The 22,825-nt window shown below is 46.8% G+C and overlaps 1 protein-coding gene across 1 annotated transcript in view; it reads left to right on the top strand.

Moving 5' to 3' along the window:
- LOC140426307 (ras-related protein Rab-3B-like) overlaps nucleotides 1-17,114 on the top strand; it is a 275,056-nt gene extending 257,942 nt beyond the window's left edge. Inside the window, exon 5 of the mRNA XM_072510893.1 lies at nucleotides 1,956-17,114. Coding sequence (XP_072366994.1) covers nucleotides 1,956-2,143 — 188 coding nt within the window. The 3' untranslated portion in view covers nucleotides 2,144-17,114. The remainder of the gene's footprint in view (nucleotides 1-1,955) is intronic.
- The last annotated feature ends 5,711 nt before the right edge of the window (nucleotides 17,115-22,825 follow it).

Consider the following 22,825-nt stretch of genomic DNA (forward strand, 5'->3'; position numbering starts at 1 on the left):
TTTTGCAGTGCATCTTGTAGATGGTATATTTTGTGTCCACTGTGCATCAGTTGAGGAAGGAGTAAATGATTGTTTATGTTGGTGAATGGGGTGCTGATCAAGCGGGCTGCTTTGTCGTGGATTGTGTTGAGTTTCTTGAATGGTTTTGGAGTTTCACTCATCGAGGAAGTGGGGAATATTCCATCACGCTCAAGGCCTGTTCCTTGGATCTGATGGACAGTCTTTGGGGCTCAGGAGGTGAGGTGCCTGCTGCAAAATTCCTGGCACCTGCCCTTGTAGCCAAACTATTGATACAGCTGGTCTATTTATCCAATTAAACTATTCATAATCTATGATGTCTATTAGATCACCTATCAATCTTTTTTTTCTAGAGTAAAGACCCCTAGCTTGTTCAGTTTTTTTCCTGATGGGTTATACCTATTAGTTCTCGTATCATTCTTGGGAATCTTTTTTGCACCTTTTACAATCAGTATAGCCTTTTTGTAAAGAAAACCAGAAATGTTCACAGTAATCCGTCTGAGGTCCAACCAAGGTTACATACACGTTTAACACAACTTATTTTCCATTCTATTTCTCTAGAAATTGACATGAGTGCTTGATTTGCATTTTTATAGCTTTATTAATCTGCGTTGATGTTTTTAGTCATAGATTATTAGAGCACAGAATGAGACCATTTGACCCATTGCCCCTGTACCCCCAAAACGTTTTGCTTCTCTATCCCATTTAGACACTTAAGGAGTACGTGATCTCCTTATTCCTTCTACAAGAATACACCACCTCACATGTAGCAACATTGAAACTAACTTTACCACACAGAATTTACAGTGAAGAAGGAGGCCATTCGGCCCATCGAGTCTGCACTAGCTCTTGGAAAGAGCACCCTACTTAAGCCCATGCCCCCACCATATTCCCGTAACCCCACCTCACCTTTTTGGACACTAAGAGTAATTTATCATGCCCACTCCACTTAACCTGCACATCTTTGGACTGTGGGAGGAAACCGGAGCATCCGGAGGAAACCCACGCAGACACGGGGAGAACGTGCAGACTCGCCACAGACAGTTACCCAAGTCGGGAATCAAACCTGGGACCCTGGAGCTGTGAAACAACTGTGCAAACCACTATGCTACCGTGCTACATTGTGGATAAACTGATATAAAGGGTTGGATTTTCAATTGGCCACAGGTTCGGGACCCAGTGCAGACAGGATTTCAAAATCGCAGTCCCAGAGGTCATCATAGGATCTGCAACAGTTTCAGATTTTTGAAGAGCTGGCGGGGAGCAGGGAATGGGGAACACGCTCTCTGTCAATTAACGGTCCAGTTAGCTCCTTCAGGAGCTTGTCAAGGACTTGTGTCGCAATTGGAATTTTCAATGTTTTTTTCCAGTCAGCCTGAACTTTCTGGTGCAAGTTAGTGCGTTAGAAGTACGTTTATCTGTATTTGTCTAAAATGAAACTAGCACCGGGTCGAGCGCTGCATCTTAGCTCGGTGTTCAAGCTACTTCCTGCCTTCTTTCACCTCCTGGTCTTCTCAGGAGCTGTCTGCTTTATCTGGCAAGGCAGCGGAAGGTCCCAACATAGTGTCTGCCTGTATTTACCACTGGTGCCAGGTAAGCAGCTTCCTCCTCCTGGAGGTGTGCGGTGCCAATATTGTGCATTGAGCTCACCTGCAGGCCGATTACACCACTTGAACTTTAAAATTGTATCATGAGTGAGGAGCTAAGGCGTAGGGTTGGGACCCGCAATTAATCTCCTAACTTCACTTTGAAAACTCAGCCCAAAGCATTCCTCAACCTGCTGGGCAATATTTGTAGGTTTTGTCCATTTGAAGAAGTAAAGGGAACACCCGAGTAGTGCAGAAGGTTGCGTTGATGGAAAGGAGAAGGAAGGGGAGGTAACACAGAAAAATAATCTGTATGAATCACCCTGCACTTTTCTCTTTTTTGTTTTACAGGTTTTGAGTTTTTTGAGGTCAGTGCCAAAGAAAACATCAACATCAAGCAGGTCTTTGAACGTCTAGTAGACATCATATGTGTGAAAATGTCAGAAAACCCGGATTCTGATCCCTCAATGGCCAGCGGCAGCAAGCACACACGGTTGACAGATAACGCGCCATCAATGCAGCAGAACTGTGCCTGCTAATGACTTCTGACCTTGGTGACCTCTGACTCCCTCCTACCTTCTTCTGTTTCTCTTTATAGTTGCATGTGGTATTGGGCCAACCAAACCATTATTTATTCAAAGTTATACAGATAGTGGAACTAAGATATTTATTTATTATCCTATAAAATATGTTTAAATGTTACCGTAAGAGATTTACTTATCATTACACAAATGGACGTACAAATTCATTAACAGTCCTACTATATTACTAAACTGATGCTGATGTAGGTGTATCTAAAACTGAATCATTTTAGTCCTTCTGAATTGGAAATCGAGACAGCATAGTGAAACCTTTCAGTGCTTGCTGTAATGAATTCATTTTCTATTATTCTTTAGGCTTGGAAGTTATAAAGAAAGCAATATGAAGTAGTAAATCATAGTAGGACTGCAGAATTCAAAGGGAATCCATTAAATTTAAGTGAATAGATTGATCGAAGTTAAAAGTTATAATATTGGAGGGCAGCACGGTGGCGCAGTGGATAGCATTGCTGCCTCACGGCGCCGAGGTCCCAGGTTCGTTCCCGGCTCTGGGTCACAGTCCATGTGGAGTTTGCACATTCTCCCCGTGTTTGCGTGGGTTTCGCCCCCACAAACCAAAGATGTGTAGGGTAGGTGGATTGGCCATGCTAAATTGCCCCTTAATTGGAAAAAATTAATTGGGTACTCTAAATTTATTTTTTTTAGAAGTTATAATATTGGCAGTATAAACTTTCTGGTTACTTTGGCACCCTCTATAAACAAGACTTAAAACAAATATATAAACTGAAAGTAAGAAATATAACATTCATTTAAAAATACTCCTGGAAAGGTAAGTTTATTATCAACTTCCCGATTTTCGCAGTATTATTTATAAAACTGAGCACCAAAATCTGAATCTGAAACTGCGGATGACACAAAAGATTGGCCGGGTGGTTAATAGTGAGGCTGAGATTCTTGGGTTACAGGAAGATATAGGCGGGATGGTCAGATGGGCAGAGAAGTGGCAGATGGAATTTAATCCTGAAAAGTGTGAGCTGTTACACTTTGGAAGGAGCAATTTGACAAGAAAATATTCAATGAATGGCACCACAGTGGGAAGTCCTGAGGAACAAAGAGACCTTGGCGTGTTTGTAAGTAGATCCCTGAAGGCAGAAGGGCAGGTTAATAGGGTGGTGAAAAAGGCATAGGGTACACTTGCCTTTATCAATTGTGGCATAGATTACAAAAGCAAGGAAGTCATGTTGGAGTTAAATAGAACATCGGTGAGGCCACAGCTGGGGTTGAACATTCTGTTCGAACCTATAGATCTACCCCCCCCCCCCCCTTAAGCAAAAACATAAACTTTAGTGTATATGAAAGACTAAAGGCACAACATCGAGGGCTGAAGGGCCTGTTCTGTGCTGTACTGTTCTATGTACTGTGTGCAGTTCTGGTCGCCACATTATAGGAACATGTGATTGCACTGGAGCGGGTGCAGAGGCATTTGACCAGGATGTTGCCTTGGATGGAACATTCAAGTTATGAAAAGAGGTTGGGTAGGCTTGGGCAGTAAATGTTTGTGGATGGAATGCCAATCAAGTGGGCTTTGTCCTGGATAATGTTGAGCTTCTCGAGTGTTGTTAGAGTTACATTCAGTGGTGTTAATGCCTGGGTGAGACCTCTGCATACCCATCCAATATCGAATCCTGACCCAGTTTCCTGGGTTGGATGCTATTAAATATGCAGGAAGAGGGGCAGTATGGGGGCGCAATGGCTAACACTGCTGCCTCTCGGCGCCGAGGACCAGGTTCAAACTCACTGTCCGTGTGGAATTTGCACATTCTCCTCTGTCTACGTGGGTCTGACTCCCACAACCCAAAAGTGTGCAGGGTAGGTGGATTGGCCACACTAAATTGCCCCATAATTGGAAAACATTTTTGAGCCCAAGTCAGAGATTACCACAGTGAGAATGCAAAATCCCAGCGATGTTGCAGCAGGACTGCTGCTCTGACAGCAGAGGGACTAGGAGCTCTGCCAAAATGCAGAAACATCCTGAAGATCAAATTAAATCAATTTTATCAGCCAAGACCTGAGTTTTCAGCAGATTGGTGTTGAGGGGAAAATTGGAAAAGAGGGGATTTGCATATCTCTCTCTCTCTCTCCATGGGGATACCTTCAGGGCTGTTACCATGGTAATCCAGGGCCGACTGGTAGTTCCAGGAAGTAGTGGTAATATGAAGTGCCAGGAGGGGTAACTCCTGAGGACCCAGCAGCTACACACCTTCCCCTCGCTCCTCCCCTCACCTCCCCCGGCAAACCACACCTACCTCACTCTCCTCTTGTGCTGCTATTTACATAGAGTGGCGGGAAAGGAGAAGCCAACAGGGTTCTAGGCGGGTTTTGGGTGGAGAGTAAACATACAGGTCAGGCAGCGAGGCAGCAATGGGTCTCATGGCTCATATTTTCCTTCATTCTCCATCATATTCCTACCAAGTTTCAGCTGCGATTCCAGAGAAGAATCCAGCTACAGGCCATTTCTATGATACAGAACTGCTCTTGTCTATAAGACCATCCAGTAAAGCACCTTGCATTTCTCTAAAATTCCTTACATTATAGGATTATCTTAGAATGCTTTACAAGGTGAGAAGTGCTCTGAATGTGAAAAGAGAAAATTACTTGGGAGAATGAAGGCATGGCAAAAGATTAAAATATATAACAAAGAGTTCATTTTTAGATGTAAATGAGTTCCCATTTGAGTGGCACCACTTGAAGAATCTCATGCTATTTTTTTCCAGTCTGAGCTCATTTGCATAATGATTCCATTAAAAGGGAGCATCAGAAGAAGGTAAACAAACATTTAGAAAGCTTCTGAAAAGTTTTAAAATTCATCTTAACTCATCAGGCTGAGGAGCAGGGATAACAGTCCTGGTCTGGGAAATGGAAACAATACTAATGGTGGTAGTCTAATCTGGATTTTAGCAAGACTGCATCCATTAAGTGGAATTGTATTGCGTATTCTTTGTGCCAGACTGAACAGCCAGCACAATGGGCTACCTTTTCATTTGTATTTTAATGATAAAATTTACCAGCAGTATTTAAGAACAGTATCAATGTCTATTATTATCTTCTCCCCCACCCAAATAGTGGTGCAGACAGACAGCGTAGTTGGATATTTTCTGCTCCAATCCCTACACCAACTGTGTCTAAACTATGTCAAGTGTGGTTAGCAGTGTAAGGATATTAGTAACATTAAATTACCTCCAAGTGGCCAAAGACCAGTCACAAACACTTTTATCTTAAAATGGGCATTTGAATAAAGCAACTAGTACCATTGGAACTGTAGCCAGCTAGGAGGATGAGGGGAAAGCTGGCAAGAGACAAAAATGGGTCACATAAAGATAGTACTGATTGATAGTAGGTTTAAAATGCACTGCGTTAGCTGCTTAAAACGTTGCACGCTATTTCTGACCTCTGAGTATTTAGTGCTAACATTTGGTGGACAACAGAAAATAAAGATTCATGAACTCATTTTGATGTGCACAAAATCAATTCCTCCCCCCATTGTTTTTAAAAACTCTATGTTTCTTTTAAGGCATTTTTACCAATGAAAATGATTCTTACAGTTAGTGAAGGACCGACAGTGAAAGACCATGAGTATTTCAGAAAAATCTGCTTTATTTGGGGCGGATGCGGGAGGAGGAGCAAAGATTTGGGAAAGATCCCGTTCTGCCAGCCTTCCACTCCATTGCAGTTTGCATTGGTTGGAGTTGCCACTGGAAATGGGGGCAGATATTCTTTGTCCTATTCCATGTTGATGTCAGGAAGGAAGATGAGATGATCAGAATGATTTTACCAACCAAATTCTTGCTGGCCCTGTGCACTGTACACTGCCTATAATCCTAATATTGAGGCAAGGTTCCACACTCTATTTCCATCGCTGCTTGGCGGTGGTGAAGTGGTCTTGTCACTGGACAAGTAATCCAGAGACCCAGCGTAATGCTCTGGGTTTGAATCCCGCAACGACAAATGATGAGAATTGAATTCAATAAAAGTCTAATGATGCCCATGATACCAGTGTCGATTGTTGTAAAACCTCATCTGGTTCACTAATATCCTTTAGGGAAAGAACACTGGAATCCATACCTGGTCTGACCTACATCTGGATCCACAGAAATGTGGGCTGGCTCTTAAATGCTCTCTGAAACGGTTGAGCAAGCAGTTCAAGGGCAACCTGGGATGGGCAAAAAATGCTGGCTCAGGCAGAAACACCCACGTCTCATGAAATATTTTTTTAAAAACACACCCCACCACCAGAGAAATATGGGATTAAAGCAAATTACTGCGGATGCTGGAATCTGAAACAAAAGGAAAATGCTGGAAAAGCTCAGCAGGTCTGGCAGCATCTGTAGGGAGAGAAATATGGCTTTGCCATAAAAAATATAATACATGCATATAACCTCTGACCGTGGAAAGTGGGATGTAGCACATTGGGTGCAATTTATCATGCAACCTGCCACATGTTTTGCGGCGGTGGGTGGCAGCCTGCCATTGGCTGATGGCAGGATCTTCTCTTGCCACCTTTGTCAGCGGGGTTTCCCCCAGAACCGGTCTTGCCAGCGTGAACAGCCAGAACGTTCCAGCCAATATGTCAATCGGCAGAAATCCCAATCCATCATTACTGCAACACTTGTATTTGTGGTGCTAAAATCTTGCTGAGTAATTTTTTCATTTTAAAACAAATCTTCATAAGGAAAGTTTTCCATTTTGTTATGGAGCGAGTGATCGGAGTTAGATTATATTCTTATTGAAAAATAAGTTTTATAAATATGATATACAACACATAGAAAATCTGTGTCACACTGTCATTTAATCAGCTGTATTGTGTCTTGATGTGCATGTCTCTGATCTTTTACCCTGACAAAGAAATTACATGGCGCTCTACTGTCCTGGAGATTCACGCTTGGAATCTTGCATTTCAAAGCTTGAAGACACTTTATAGAATGGTTTCATCCAGAATGTAGGCTATTTTTCTAAATCTATCTACAGATCTTTTAAATAATACATATTCTCAAAAGTATCAAAAACATATTTCAGGTTAAAAGAATACTTGGTCGGAATTCTCTGGCCGTTGCGATTCACTTTTCCCATCAGCAGCGTAGCCCCGCCCATGGGTTTCCTGGCAGCACGGGATGGTTACAATCCGCGGGTGGAGATAGAATCCCGCCGCCAGCGAACGGCATGTCACCGAGAAACAGGCGGCTGGGGGACTGGAGAATCCAGCCCATTATATAAAACTGTACTGCAAAGTGGGATTTATGTGAAACTAATCCAGTGACCATTTTATGAAGCACTGACTGAATGGAATGGATTCATGTTCAGGAAATATTTAATTATATGGCACTTTGTCATGCATGCACAGACTTGAGACTTAGCTCCTTGAAGTGCTGTGGAATCAGCATTGCTGAATTGCACTGACACCTCTATGCCACTTTGCACTGCAGTCTGGCGGGATTCTCCCCTACCCAGCGGGGCGGGGGTCCCGGCGTGATGGAGCGGCGGGAACCACACTGGCGTCGGGCCGCCCCAAAAGGTGCGGAAGTCTCCGCACCTTTAGGGGCCATGCCCTCACCTTGAGGGGCTAGGCCCGCGCCAGAGTGGTTTCCGCTCCACCGGCTGGTGTGGAAGGCCTTTGGCACCACGCCAGTCAGGGCCGAAAGGACTTCGCCGGCCTGCGTGAGTCCACGCATGCGCGAGAGCGTCAGTGGCATTGTCCAGCGTTTTGCTTTTTATATCAGGCGATTTGGTGATGGAGAAAGCCCAGTCAGCTATTACTGCTTTGATTTTTACACAGTTTAGACTTGAAATGATGCGGCTTTATTTTGAAGCTACAGTTCCATGTAGGAATAATTACAGTGAATACATTTTTATGGTTCTGTGTGATATAGAGATGTACAAGAGGCATAACTTTTCATGTATTATGTGCATGGGGAATAACCTCTCAAAATCTTTCAAGTGTAAACCTGCACCTCAGATAGAAACAGTGCAGAACAGTCCCAGTCCCAACTAAAGAATCAAAAAATATGTAGGGTGGGCCATTTAGTAATTGCAAACTCACTTTACGAAGCCATACAGAGAGAAATTAAGAAACATAGCTTGAGCAAAGAGTTGTCATAAATAAAATAACATTGGTATGATTGCTGGCAATTTTGATACACTTCTCGACCACTTCCAAAGATCATCTTACAGTCCACAGGAAGCAATGCTTGTATGACTTTAAATTCTTCATGGCCAGAATTTTACAGGCACTCCCACCCAGTGGAATACTTTGGTCCCACAAAGTAAACAGCAATTTAAATGGCCCATCACATCCACTGGGGACATGCCATGAGGGGGTGTAAAATCCTAAATACGCTACCCAGAGTGGTGCAAAATCTTGAAGACCGTTTGCTTCCCTGCTGATATTCAGCCTATCAAGAGTTAAATGTGAGGGCAGCACTGTGGCGCAGTGGTTAGCACTGCTGCCTCACGGCACCAAGGTCACAGGTTCGATCCCGGCTCTGGGTCACTGTCCGTGTGGAGTTTGCACATTCTCCCCGTGTTTGCGTAGGTTTCGCCCCCACAACCCAAAGATGTGCAGGGTAGGCAAATTTGCCACGCTAAATTGCCCCTTAATTGGAAAAAATGAATTGGGTACTCTAAATTTATTTTTTAAAAGAGTTAAATGTGAACACGTAGGACAGGAGTAGGGAGTGCTACAATTTGGTCTAGAGTGGGGAAAGGAAAGGAAAAGTCAGTTCTAATGTTGGCTTGATAATGATGCTCCCACAACTATCAACACTTGCATTTAAAGGTTTGTATGTGAAGATTGGCAAAATTAGGTGCAGGAGTAGGGGATTCAGCCCTCAAACCTGCTTTGCCGTTTGATAAGATCATGGCTGATCTGAAATTCTACGTTTACTGTCCACCCTCTCTTCCCTTTGACACTCTTGTCAATCAGTAATCCAATTTGTGCACAGCTAAATATTTGTAAACACTATCTGGAACCCCCCCCCCCCCAAGCATAAACCCTAACTATCATGGTTCATGTACCTACTCCATTCCACAGTTCTCCCTTCATTAGATTTCCAACTCTTGTTCGTCACTTCCATGCCTCCCCCCACCCCCACCCCTGCTGACAGTCAATTCTCCCTCCCACTTCCTCTCCCCTATTGGAATCCCTTCCACATCCATCAGTTCCTTATATATTGCCGAGACCCTCCCCTCCCTGATCGTTTCTGACATTGTCTTATCCCATAGTCCCCTGAGTGGGAGGCGAGGGAAGCCCGGGACCTGAATCCGGACAAAGTCCCGCACTTGTAAGTACCGGAACCCATTCCCCCCTGGCAACTCAAGCTCCTCCTCTAGCTCCTCCAAACTCGGGAAACCCTCCTCAATGAAAAGATCTCCAAATCTCTCAATCCCTGCACACTGCCACTTCCTAAAGCCCCCGTCCAGCTCCCCCGGAGCGAACCGGCGGTTGTCACAAATCGGTGACCACACACCCCCACCCCCTCCCCAGTCCCATATGCTGCCTCCATTGCCCCCACACTCAGGGCTGCCACTATCACTGGACTTGTGCACTACTGAGCCGGCGAGAACAGCAGAGGTGCCGTTAACAGAGCCTTCAGACTCTAGTCCTTGCAAGATGCCGCCTCCACTCGCTCCCACACTGACCCCTCCCCCACTACCCATCGATATATTAGCCACCCAGTAATAGTTAATAAGGTTCGGAAGGGCCAAACACCCCATCCCCGCACCCCCACTCAAGAAGGACCCTCTTCACCCGCGGGGCTGGCCCGGCCCAAATAAAACCCGAGATCGCTGCATTCATCTTCCTAAAAAATTGGGAGACATTGAAAAACGAACAGCAATCTCGGGAGGACTGTCATTTTCACAGTCTGTACCCTCCCCGTCAATGACAGCGGGAGCACGTCCCACTTTTGGAAGTCCCCTTTCATCTGCTCTATCAACCTGTCCAAATTTAATTTATGAAGCTGACCCCAGTCCCTTGCCACTTGAATACCCAGGTACCTAAAATTCCCTCCCACCACCTTAAACATCTCCCTCAGTCTCCTCTCCTGCCCCCTTGCCTGGATCGCAAAAACCTCACTCTTACCCATATTCAGTTTGTAACCTGAGAATCGGCCAAATTCCTTCAATATCCCCATAATTCCTGCAACCCCTCCTCACCCCCAACAAGTCCATTATGTAAAGGAGCAGATCGTTCGCATAGAGCGAGACCCTATGTTCCACCCCCCTCTCACTATCCCCCGCCAAACGTTTGATGCTCGTCGCGCCTCTGCCAAAGGCTCTATGGCCACGGCAAAAATAGTGGGCAGAGTGGACTCATCCCCCAACACAGGCTAAAATATTCCGATTGCACCCGGTTTGCCCTTACAATTGCCACCAGTGCCTAATATAGCAACTGGACCCAATCCACAAATCCCTGCCCGAACCCAAGCCTTCCCAGGACCTCCCACAAATATTTCCACTCCACCCAATCAAAGGTCTTTTTTGCATCCATGGCCACGACCACCTCGACCTCAAGCCCCTCAGGCATCATTATTACGTTAAGGAGCCGCCTAATGTTGGACGTCAGGTGTCGTCCCTTATCAAATCCTGTCTGCTCCTCCCCTATTACCCCCGGAACACAGTCCTCTATACATGTGGCCAAGATCTTTGCCAACAATTTAGCATCCACATTTAGCAGGGAGATTGACCTATTCGGCCCACAGCTCTTCGGATCTTTATCCCATGTCAAAATAAGGGAAATCAATGCCTGCGATAACGCTGGGGGGAGCACTCCCCGCTCCTTTGACTCATTAAAAGCCTTTACCAGAAGCGGCCTCAACAGCCCGGAAAACAAAGAACTCAACCGGGTATCCATCTGGTCCTGGGCATTTGCCCGATTGCATCTACCCCAACCCTTCTATAACCTCCCCAAGCCCGATTGGGGCTTCCAGATCCTCCACCAACTCCTTATCTATCCTCGGGAACTCCAGCCTCCCCCCCCAAAATCATTTCATCACCTCCTCCCCGGCTGGGGGTTCCGATTTATACAATTTACTGTAAAACTCCCAAAACAAATCATTCACCCCCGCCAGATCCAGAACCACCTTTCCCTCTGTATCCTTCACTTTCCCGATCTCTCTCGCCACCTCCTGTTTCCTCAGCTGGTGCGCCAGCATCCTGCTGGCTTTTTCCCCCATGTTCATAAACCGCCCCCTTTACCCTCCTTAGATGTCCCACCACCTTACCTGTGGACAGGAGCCCAAATTCTAGCTGCAGTCCCTGACTCTTTCAAAAGCCCGTCGTCCGGAGACTCCGCATACCCCCTGTCCACCTGTAAAATTTCACTACTAGTCTGTCTAACCCTGCCCGCTCAGCCTTCTCCTTATGGGCCCGAATTGAGATGAATTCCCCCATGATAATCGCCTTCTGTGCCTCCCAAACCACCCCCGCCGACACCTCACCCGTATCATTGATCCTTGTATATCCCCGAATGGCCTCTCTCACCCGCTCACACACCTCCTCCTCCACCCTCCATTGCGGGCGCTGGGCTTTTCCTTTGCTAACTTGCAAGTCCACCCAGTGCAGGGCGTGGTCTGACACCACTATTGCTGAATATTCAGCATCTACCACCTCAGCCAGCAGCGTCTTGCCCATAAGGGGCTGGTTTAGCACAGTGGCATAAGTAGCTGGCTTGCAATGCAGAACAATGCCAGCAGTGCGGGTTCAATTCTCGTATTGGCCTCCCCGAACAGGGGCCGGAATGTGGCGAATACGGTCTTTTCACAGTAACTTCATTGAAGCCTACTTGTGACAATAAGCGATTATTATTAACGAAAAAGTCTATCCGGGAATACACCTTATGCACATGGGAGTAGAACGAATACTCCTCGGCCTCCCAAATCTTCACGGACTGAATCCCCCCCCCCCCCCCCCCCCAGTGTGCTCCATGAACCCTTGAACTCCCTCGCCTAGCTGATACCTTTCCAGACTAGAACTTGACCAGTCCAACCTTGGATCAAGGACCATATGGAAATCTCCCCCCATAATCAGTCAATGTGAATCTCGGTCCGGGATCTTTCCCAGTACCCGTTTCACAAACTCAACGTCATCCCAGTTCGGGGCATATATATTTGCCAACGCCACGGCCATTCCCTCCAACTTCCCACTAACCGTAACATATCTACCCTCCTGGGTCCGCTTCTATATTCCTCACCTCGAATGCCACCCGCTATTTAACCAATATTGCCATGCCCCTCGTTTTAAAGTCTAACCCTGAATGGAACACCTGTCCAACCCATCCCTTCCTTAACCTAATCTGATCTCCCACCTTCAGATGTGTCACCTGCAAAGTCCGCCTTCAGTTGACTCAAGTGTGCGAACACACGGCCCCTTTGACTGGCCCATTCAGTCCCGAACGTTCCACATGACCAGCCCGGTTGGGGGGCACCACGCCCCCTCCCCTGCCGATCAATCATAGTCTCTCCTCTTCGGCCCATGTCCCGCACCTCCCCTGGCCCGCCCCCAGGCAACTACCGTCATCAACCCTCTTCCTCCTCCACTTTGAAAGTCCCCTCCCCGTCAGCAGTATAATCCCCCCCTACCCCACCATAGATCTTCAGTTCACCCCCCACTTTCTATAAATTATAATGTATTACGCATTGTGGTACTGAAAATACAGGTCAGGAAAATTGCAGTTGTAATCCTTAATCTACATTGAATCATCTGCGGTCAGGAAGGTAATTGAGGCACTATAACTGGACTCGGGATTCCTGAGCTAAGGTTGGAGAAAATTCCTGGACTCTCACGCCCAACTGGTGTCTGGTGAACCCTGCTGGAAAGTACATTTGTGCATTTTTAAATTCTTTCATGGGATGTAGGCAGCGCTGGCGAGGCCAGCATTTGTTGTCCATCCCTAATTGCCCATAAGAGGTTGAACTGCTGCAGTCTATCTGGTGTAGGTACACCCACAGTGCAGTTAGGAAGGGCGTTCTAGGATTTTTGTCATGTGACAATGAAGGAACAGTGATATAATTCTAATTCAGGATTTTTGTGACTTGGAGGAGAACTTGCAGGTGATGTCGTTCACATGCGTCTGCTGCCCTGTTCTTCAAGAGGGTCAAGGTCATAGGTTTGAAAGGTGCTGTCAAAGGAGCTTTGAGTTGCAGCAGCACATCTTGTAGATGGATCTCACTGCTGCCACTGTGGCGGAGGAGCTGACTGCCAGAGGTGGACAGGATCAGGCTCCCCTCTGAAACCTTGCAGCGCTTAATTGCGAGCTGGAACTGTTAAGTCTCAACAATTGAAAAAGGCTAATTAGAGAGGTACTGGCAGACTGATGATGCGCCAGAAGCTGGATTTTCAGTACCTTTAATTAAAGTAAATAAAATGCTTTGAAACTGTATTGTACATTTGAATGATCCAAATTCTTGGACACAGAAAACAATGAGTTGGACAAATTGAATGACCTATTGCCCTTTCTAACCTTATGATCCAATGACTATTTCAGGATTTTGCAGGATTCAGCACAGTACAATGGCAGAGTGTACTGGAATGCTATTTCACAGCATGTTTCTGTGGGGCTGGTTACATCTGGATATAAACTCTCATTGATAGGATGATCTAATTATTCTGTTTTTTACTTTTAGAGCAGAGTTTTTCTTTTGTTGCCAGCAAATGCTCTACTGTGCTTTAATTCATTCTAGCATGCATAGACAATAAAAGGCACATTCAAAACATACAAACACCCAGGTATAATAATAGCTTTTGCCTCATCATTTAAAATTACATTTCTCTTCTTTGTTGAAAACAAGAGTATGAAGCATGTATTGATAATGAATGTCTGCATTTCCGGCTCTTGAGATTTACTTATTTCACGTAGTTTCACCCCTTGTGTGCTTGTGGGTTCTGTCCATTTGATTCCTATTCACAGGGATATGCAGGTGAACTGCTATCCAGGTCTAACCAATGTCTCATTAAAACAGAGGCTGTTTAGCACAGGGCTAAATCGCTGGCTTTGAAAGCAGACCAAGGCAGGCCAGCAGCGCGGTTCAATTCCCGTAACAGCCTCCCCGAACAGGCGCAGGAATGTGGTGACTAGGGGCGTTTCACAGTAACTTCATTTGAAGCCTACTTGTGACAATAAGCGATTTTCATTTCATTTCATTAAAAGGGCGGCATGGCGGCGTATTGCTTGGCACTGTTTCCTATGGCGCTGAGGATCTGGGTTCGATCCCTACCCCAGGTAACTGTCTGTGTGGAGTTTGCACATTCTCCCCTTTCCTGGATGGGTTTCACTCCCACAACCCAAAGATGTGCAGGTTAGGTGAATTGGCCACACTAAATTGCCCCTTAATTGGAAAAAGAAAATAATCGGGTACTCTAAATTTATTTATATTTTACAGTAAAAGAAAAACAGCCGCTTAATTCTCTCTCCTACCCAATGGTAAAATGCCTGGTATATATTGACCGCCATGTTGTCATGGCAAGCTTGGGTAGTCGGTATATTGTATTCTGTCCACCCATGTGCCTCCAGCAGATTGTGATACTGTGTCGCCAGCATCTGTTATTTTAAATCAGCTTTCTGCACACTCCCAATCTAGATCTTCTTGTGTCACACACCCAAAGATCGGGAACCCATTCTCAAGCTTCAGTCAATGCGCCGTGTAACTGGATGCTGGTTGTTCTTCCTTTGGATTTTCCTCAAATCACCTTGATGGCAAAACCTGGAGTTAATCTTTGGAAGTATGTCTATTTTAAACAGTACATAGACTGGGCTGTTACTTTTTTGAAACTTACACAAAAGCAGCTTTCAGAGCCACAAGATGCCCCAAACCACTTTAGAGTCAATGAAGTAGGGGCGGCACAGTGGTGAGCATTGCTTCCTCTAGGCGCTGAGGACCTGGGTTTGATCCCAGCACCGTGTCACTATCCGTGTGGAGTTTGCACATTCTCCCCCTGTCTGCATGCGTCTCACCCCCACAACCCAAAAATGTGCAGGGTAGGTGAATTGGCCACGCTAAATTGGCCACGCTAAATTGCCCCTTAATTGGAAAAAAAGAAGTGGGTACTATTTTTTAAAAATAGAGTCAATAAAGTATTTTTGAAGTTTAGTTACCAATGCAATGTAGAAATTGCAGCAACCAAAATGAGCAGAGCAAACTCCCACAACCCGCAATGTGATAATGACTAGATAATGTGGATTTGTGATGTTGATTGAGGGATACATACTGGCTAGGACTGGAATGATTTATAGCTGATTAGCACTGCAGTGTTAACAGCTGTCCAAACCCATTCCTCATCTAAAAAATATTTTGTACATTTTATTCATTGATATAAAAAAGAGAAAATTCCATAAATCATAGCAATCAAGAATAAACTTTACCCTGGTTCTATTTTTTATTTTAGTGATGATATTTGAATCAACTAGTAGCTATGAAATCAAAAATAAAATTGCGAGCTTCTGCGTCATGAATCATTTTCTTGTTTTATAAAATTTCAGTGGGCTGCACCAGTATCAGAGATTGGACAATGAGCTCAAATCTAGGTCTGAAACAATAGTAGATGCAGGGAAGCATTTAAGCAAGGAGATGGTTGCAACATAAACTTTTGAACCTAAACAATCATCTTTGAATTTTTCTTCTGTCTCAATATTAATTTGGTTTTTCTTTCTATTTATAACTGTTGGGGTCAGTTAGTTCAATTGGCTGGATGGCTGGTTCGTGATGCAAAACAACAGCAACAGTGTGGATTCAATTCCCATACCGGCTGAGGTTATTCATGAAGGCCCTGCTTTGCCCTTGCCTTGCCTGAGGTGTGGTGACCCTCAGCTTAAATCACCACCAGTCAGTTCTCGAAGGGAGAGCAAGCTACTGTACAGCATTCCTTAGCTTTCAGGAAAATCCGCTAAATGGAGAACTGTTGACAAAAATCTTTATCTTTCCCCTCTGTAATGCAATGTGTCAAAACACCAAGGGTGGGATTCTCCGGTTCTCCAGCCAACTGTTTCTTGGTGGCGCTCCGTTTACTGACGGCGGGATTATTTTCCCGCCGCTTGTCAATGGGATTTCCCATTGAAGCCACTCCACGCTGTCGGGAAACCCGTGGACGGGGTTTTGGTGCCAGAAAGAAAAGAGAATCCCAACAGCTAGAGATTTCCAGACCAAAGCTCTATTTGGCCATGCAACATATTTTGAAAACATACCCTAATGCCATTTTCTCTGCGATGGTGGCTGTTTATGACATAAAGAATTATGTCCTATGAACCTAACATATTACACTTTAAATATGAAGACACTTTCCTGCTGAAGGACATAAAGCCACTGAACTGTATGGTTATAAAACTCAAACGAAGATACTGTCAGAGTTAAATCTAAGATACCCTCTTCAGAAGGACGCCAGATTCGTATCTCTTATGGAAAGTAAATTGGGAAATTTTACTCTATAGAAAAGTGTTTCATTTAGAATTCAAATCAAAAATATTTTCATTTACATTTTGTATTGATGTATAAGTAAGTAGAAAATGTTAAAAAATGAACCTAAGAATCATCTCTTCATCAAATTTCCCAATTTACAGTATTACTGAAACATTCCTTGTTATATTTTAGATCGTAAACATTAGGTTCAAACAGTACTTAAGCAGTGTCCAGAGATAGATATGAGTATTGTACCAAAGTAAAGAGGTAAATATTTGAAACATTCATTGTTGCTTCTGTTACAATCTGTAGTATAAAAATATCTGAAGTAAACTTAGTTCAAGCCATGTTCTCTTTTTCTTTCCTTCAACAATGTAAAAGTGTAAAAATATGAGGTGCTTGCTTTGGTGGTTTGTTACAGCTTCAAAAGAAATCTCCGGTTATTGATACTTGCTTGAAAAAGTGGTCATGTGTTTTTTAATTTTCCTGTGTCTTTTAAAAAAAAATAAAGTTTAAAAGTTATGAACAAACCTGGATCAATTTACTGGAATTCTTAGATCTGTGATTTCTTCTTCAAAGTACTGTTTGCTGAAAATCATAAGGAACTTTGAGGTAAATTTTCAAATGACACAAATTACATATTACAACACCTCTCCATTTTAGGCCAGTTGCCAAAAATGATGTAAAGTTACGAGGATTTTTTGGTATATTGGGGATGAAACAAAGACTGCTATAAACAAATTTCCCTGTAAATGATCTACTAATAATATCATAAAGAGATTGAAACAGGGCGGCGCAGTGGTTAGCGTGGGTCTCACCCCCACAACCCAAAGATGTGCAGGGTAGGTGGATTGGCCATGCAAAATTGCCCCTTAATTTGAAAAAAAAAAGAGCTGGGTACTTTAAATTTAAAAATAAAGGTGGCAACTACCGGAATTTGGTGGTTATTTACCCATTGTCAAAACTAACAGGAATCTTGCTGTTTGGGATAAATTATCTAGCAATATGCCAGCCCCCACTCTCAAGATGCAATCCTATGGTGGGGGATTTCAATTCTAGTTCTCATTTGACAAGTGTCTGTTACCAACCAAGATGTTTCATTAAGCCTAAATAAAAATGTGAAAAAAGAAAGGAGAAAAGGTCAATCAGCCCATCTAACTCGGCCCTTCCTTTCGATATGGAATCTACTTTGCTATGGCCACCCATTTAATCATCTCTAACCCCAAAGATAATGAAGTATAATTCCAGAAAATCAGTTCATCCCTTTTTATCTACTGAGCAGCTGATTGGTTGTATTTTTCATTTCCATTTGGTTTGATTCTGATCTCTTTCTCCTCTATTTATATGTTTGGAATACAGGAAAGTGCATTTATAATTAAATCTGATCTGCCAATCACAAAATCAGGAATAATACTAAATTTAAAGCCATGACATGAAACCTAAATTTAAAGCCATGACATGGCAAGAAGTTCTCCCAGTGGCCCTTCACTCCATTCGGTCGCTGCTCTGTACTACCACAAACCAGACACCTCACGAACGTCTCTTTGTCTTCCCCAGGAAGTCCTCCTCCGGGACCTCGCTCCCAACCTGGCTAGCGACACCCGGACCCGTCCTGATGCGGAAACATGTGAGGGTGCACAAGTCGGACCCGTTGGTCGAGAGGATCCACCTGCTGCATGCCAACCCCCAGTACGCCTACGTAGCGTTCCCTGACGGCCGCCAAGACACGGTCTCCCTTCCGGACCTGCCGCCCACCGGAGCCCCACGCGCACCCCCACTTCTTGCCAGCGGGAGACTGGAAGATTCCTGGACCGAAGGGACAGCAGGACGGTCTTCCAGACCGTTCCGTTCTCCCTCTCTACCTGCCCGTTTCCCCGGGGGTTGTAACTGGTCGTCCTGCTGGAGGTGATGCCTTTGCTGGGCAGGAATTGACGCAGTTCGTCGCTCATGAAGGAGGACCCCCTATCACTGTGTATGTACGCGGGGAAACCGAACAGTGTAAAGATACCCTGGAGGGCCTTGATGACGGTGGTTGTGGTCATGTCTGGGCAGGGGATGGCGAATGGGAACCGGGAGCATTCGTCAATCACGTTAAGGAAGTACGTGTTGCGGTCGGTGGAGGGGCGGGGGCCTTTGAAATCCATGCTGAGGCGTTCAAAGGGACGGGAAGCATTTATCAGGTGCGGCCTCTCTGGCCGGTAGAAGTGCGGTTTGGCAGTCCCTGGTGACGGTCCTGACCTCCTCGATGGAGTAGGGCAGGTTGCGGGTCTTGATAAAATGGAAAAAGCGAGTGACCCCCGGGTGGTAGAGGTCCTCGTGGAGGGATCGGAGGCGGTCCACTTGCGCGGTGGCACAAGTGCTGCGGGACAGGGCATCAGGAGGCTCGTTCAGCTTCCTGGGCCGGTACAAGATCTCGTAATTGAAGGTGGAGAGTTCTATCCTCCACCGCAAGATCTTGTCGTTCTTAATCTTGCCCCGCTGTGCATTGTCGAACATGAACGCCACCGACCATTGGTCCGTGAGGAGAGTGAATCTCCTGCCGGCCAGGTAATGCCTCCAGTGTCGCACAGCTTCTACTATGGCCTGGGCCTCCTTTTCGACCGAGGAGTGGCGAATTTCGGAGGCATGGAGAGTGCGGGAGAAGAAAGCCACGGGCCTGCCCACTTGGTTGAGGGTGGCCGCCAGAGCTACGTCAGACGCGTCGCTCTCGACCTGGAAGGGGAGGGACTTGTCGATGGCGTACATCGTGGCTTTTGCGATGTCCGCTTTGAAGCGGCAGAAGGCCTGGCGGGCCTCCGTCGACATGGGGAAGGTTGTGGACTGGATCAGGGGTCGAGCCTTGTCTGCGTAATTAGGGACCCATTGTGCATATTAGCTAAAGAAGCCGAGGCAGCGCTTTAGGGCCTTGGGGCAGTGAGGGAGGGGGAACTCCATGAGGGGGCGCATGCGTTCAGGGTCGGGGCCTAGGACTCCATTTCGCACTACGTAGCCTAGGATGGCTAGACGGTCGGTGCTAAACACGCATTTCTCCTTATTGTAGGTCAGAGTAAGGAGGTTCGCAGTCTGGAGAAATTTTCAGAGGTTGGTGTCGTGGTCCTGCTGGTCATGGCCGCAGATAGTGATGTTATCAAGATACGGGAACGTTGCACGTAAGCCGTACCGGTCAACCATTCGGTCCATCTCACGCTGGAAGACCGAGACCCCGTTCGTGACACCGAAGGGAACCCTTAAAAAGTGATAGAGCCGCCCATCTGCTTCGAAGGCAGTGTACTGATAGGCGGGGTATAAGAACCCGTGCCGTCCCAGCAGCCCTCATTCTGTACCTGAGCTGCTGGGGGAAACATCTAGCTTATTAAAGCCTTCAGTTGGACTACAACCTTGTTTTAATGGTCATTGATTGTGCATCACCAGGAATGGTGGCCTTCATCCTGGCTGCCTCATCCCTGCCTGTACGAGCAGAAGCCGCTCGAGGAGGACCATGCAGTGGCGGAGCCTGCCTCAGGGGAACAGGAGGCATCCGGTGAGGATGGAGAGCTGCCCCCAAAAGGCTGAGGAGAAGTGGGAAGGAGGTGCGGCATCATGCCTGTCGTTCGAGCACCTGTCGGATTGGGCATGCCCTGAACCTTTACGCCACGGGGTCCTTCCAGGCGTTGAGTGGGGACCTGTCCAGGATCTCGCAGATCTCGGTGCACAGGTGCATCCGTGCCGCCACGGACGCCCTGTGTACCCGGTCGGCACAATACATCAAATTCAATGTGGACCGAGCCTACCAGAATGCCCAGGCAGCGGGGTTCGCCATCATCGCCGAGATACCCCAGGACAAGGGGGTAATAGACGGGATGCATGTCACCCTATGAGCATCGGCCCATGATAGGACGGTCTTCACAAACCGCAAGGGGTTCTACTCAATGAATGTGCAGCTGCTATGTGACTATGAGATAACATCATGCACGTCTGCACCCGATACCCGTGCAGTATGCATGTCACCTTCATCCTGGCACACTCAATGGTTCCTGAACTCTTCGAGGTCCACCCCCGGCTGAAGGGGTTTGCTCTGGGGCGACAGGAATTATCCATTGCGGTCATAGCTGATGACGCCTATCCAGAGGCCTCAGACCGATGCAGAGACCTGCTACAACAACAGCCCATGCAGCAACCAGGGGCGTGATCGAGTGGTGCTTCGGCATCCTGAAAATGCAGGTCAGGAGTCTGGACCACTCTGGAGGGGCCTTCCAGTATAGCACCAGGAGAGTTTCCCACATCATGGTGGCCTGCTGCATCCTCCACAACATCGCGTAACAGAGGAGTGACATGCTGGAGGAGGGTGAATGCCAGGTTTCGCCTGACAAGGAGGACATGGGGGAAGATGGGAAGGACCTGGCAGGCACAGAAAGCCGCACAATGTGTGTGCCATTCGCCTCCAGGTTCATCAACTAGGCGGCCTGGCCACCGGCACGGACATGCCACCCCACTCCTCCCTTGAACATCCAAAACCATTCATGCGCCACCACTTGCAACCCTTTCCAAGATTCCTAGCTGCCTCACTACTGGGTACGGTCCCTGGGTTGGCTGTAACAGTGAGTCTGGTCCATAGGATGGAGGATGATGACAACCCGCTCTGCAATGAACTCTGGTGCTCCACATGGTTTGACACATCTGACTCCTGCCCATGGTAGCACTCTCCACTGTCCACCTGGGTGATCCCTGCATGCGAGCTGGCCATTCCATCACATGGTCCCACCAAACTGTTAAGGTGGAGGAGGTGGGGACAGGGACGTGAGCGGTGAGCACTGGCTGAACTGGGGGCACTGGCCCAAGCCCACCCCCAAAGTCCATCCATCTTCCCCCGCCCGGTGACCATATATGTACTGGTTTGTGCCCTAGCCCCTAACGCTATGCTGTGTGATGAAATCGTGTCTATCTTTCTGGCCTTACAGGCCCTAATGCTACGCCTTGGTGGATCCCCAGATGGTACATCAGGAATGGAGGCAGACTGCTACGGTTCTCGCCTTGCGACCTGGGTCACCTTTAGTGGCTGTCTTCTGGGCAACCTGGCCTGGATGGGCTCGGCTGCTGCTCAGGTGTCCTAGGTGGTGTGGTTCTGCCTGCTCTCCCCACTGCCCATCAGATGCCCCGGGGGGGGGGGGGGGGGGGGGGGCGCGGGGGGGTGGTAGTCCGCGGTTCCCTTGGGTGTCACCGGCACGGGCCCCATCACCTCCTCCTCGCTCGGGGTGCTCAATGGTCCCTGGATAACTCCTTGGGACGGGGTGCGAGCAGAGCTAACACCCGAGGCTCCCCCGCCACTTTGAACTGCCAGTTCTGGAGGTCCACTCCCGTCATCACGACCAGAGTCTCAAAGCTGTAGGATTTCTAGTCTTTGACCTGCCCTGGTAGTCACAGTATTACCGTGGCTAGTCCAGTTCAGTTTCTGTTCAATGTTAACCCCCAGGGATGTTGATTGTGGGGATTCAGTGGTGGTAATGCCATTGTATGTCAAGGGACGGTGGTTCGATCCTCTCTTGTAGATGGTCATTCGTGCCACAAAAGTGCCAGGCAATGTAACTTACCTCTTGTCAGCCCAAGCCTGGATATTGTCCAGGTCTTGCTGCATTTGGACATGGACTGCTTAAGTATCTGAGGATTTACTAATGGTGCTGAACATTGTGCAGTCATTCACAAACAGCCCCTATGACCTTATGATGGAAAGGAGGTCATTGATGAAGCAGCAGAAGATGGTTGGGCCTAGGACACTACCCTGAGGAACTCCTGCAGTGAGGTCCTGGCGTTGAGATAGTTGACCTCCAACCACAACAACCATCTTCCTTTATACCAGGTATGACTCCAACCAGTGGAAAGTTTTCCCCCCCCGATTCCCATTGACTCCAGTTTAGCTAGGGCTCCTTAAAGCCATACTCAGTCAAATGCAGCCTTAATGTCCAGGGCAGTCACTCTCACCTCACCTCTGGCATTCAGCTCTTTTGTCCATGTTTGAACCAAGGCTGTAATGAGGTCAGGAGCTAAGTGACCCTGGTGGAACCCAAACCGAGCACCCGTGAGCAGGTATTGCTGAGTAAGTACCACTTGTTAGCACCTCCTGACCCCCCAAAGCCTGTCCACCATTTACAAGGCACAAATCAGGAGTGTAATGGAATACTCTTCACTTGACTGGATGAGTGCATCTCCAACAACACAAAAGAGGCTCAACACCATCCAGAACAATGCAGCCCTCTTGATTGCTCTC

Source organism: Scyliorhinus torazame, chromosome 7 (assembly GCF_047496885.1).
Source record: "Scyliorhinus torazame isolate Kashiwa2021f chromosome 7, sScyTor2.1, whole genome shotgun sequence".
Classification (NCBI taxonomy): Eukaryota; Metazoa; Chordata; class Chondrichthyes; order Carcharhiniformes; family Scyliorhinidae; genus Scyliorhinus; species Scyliorhinus torazame.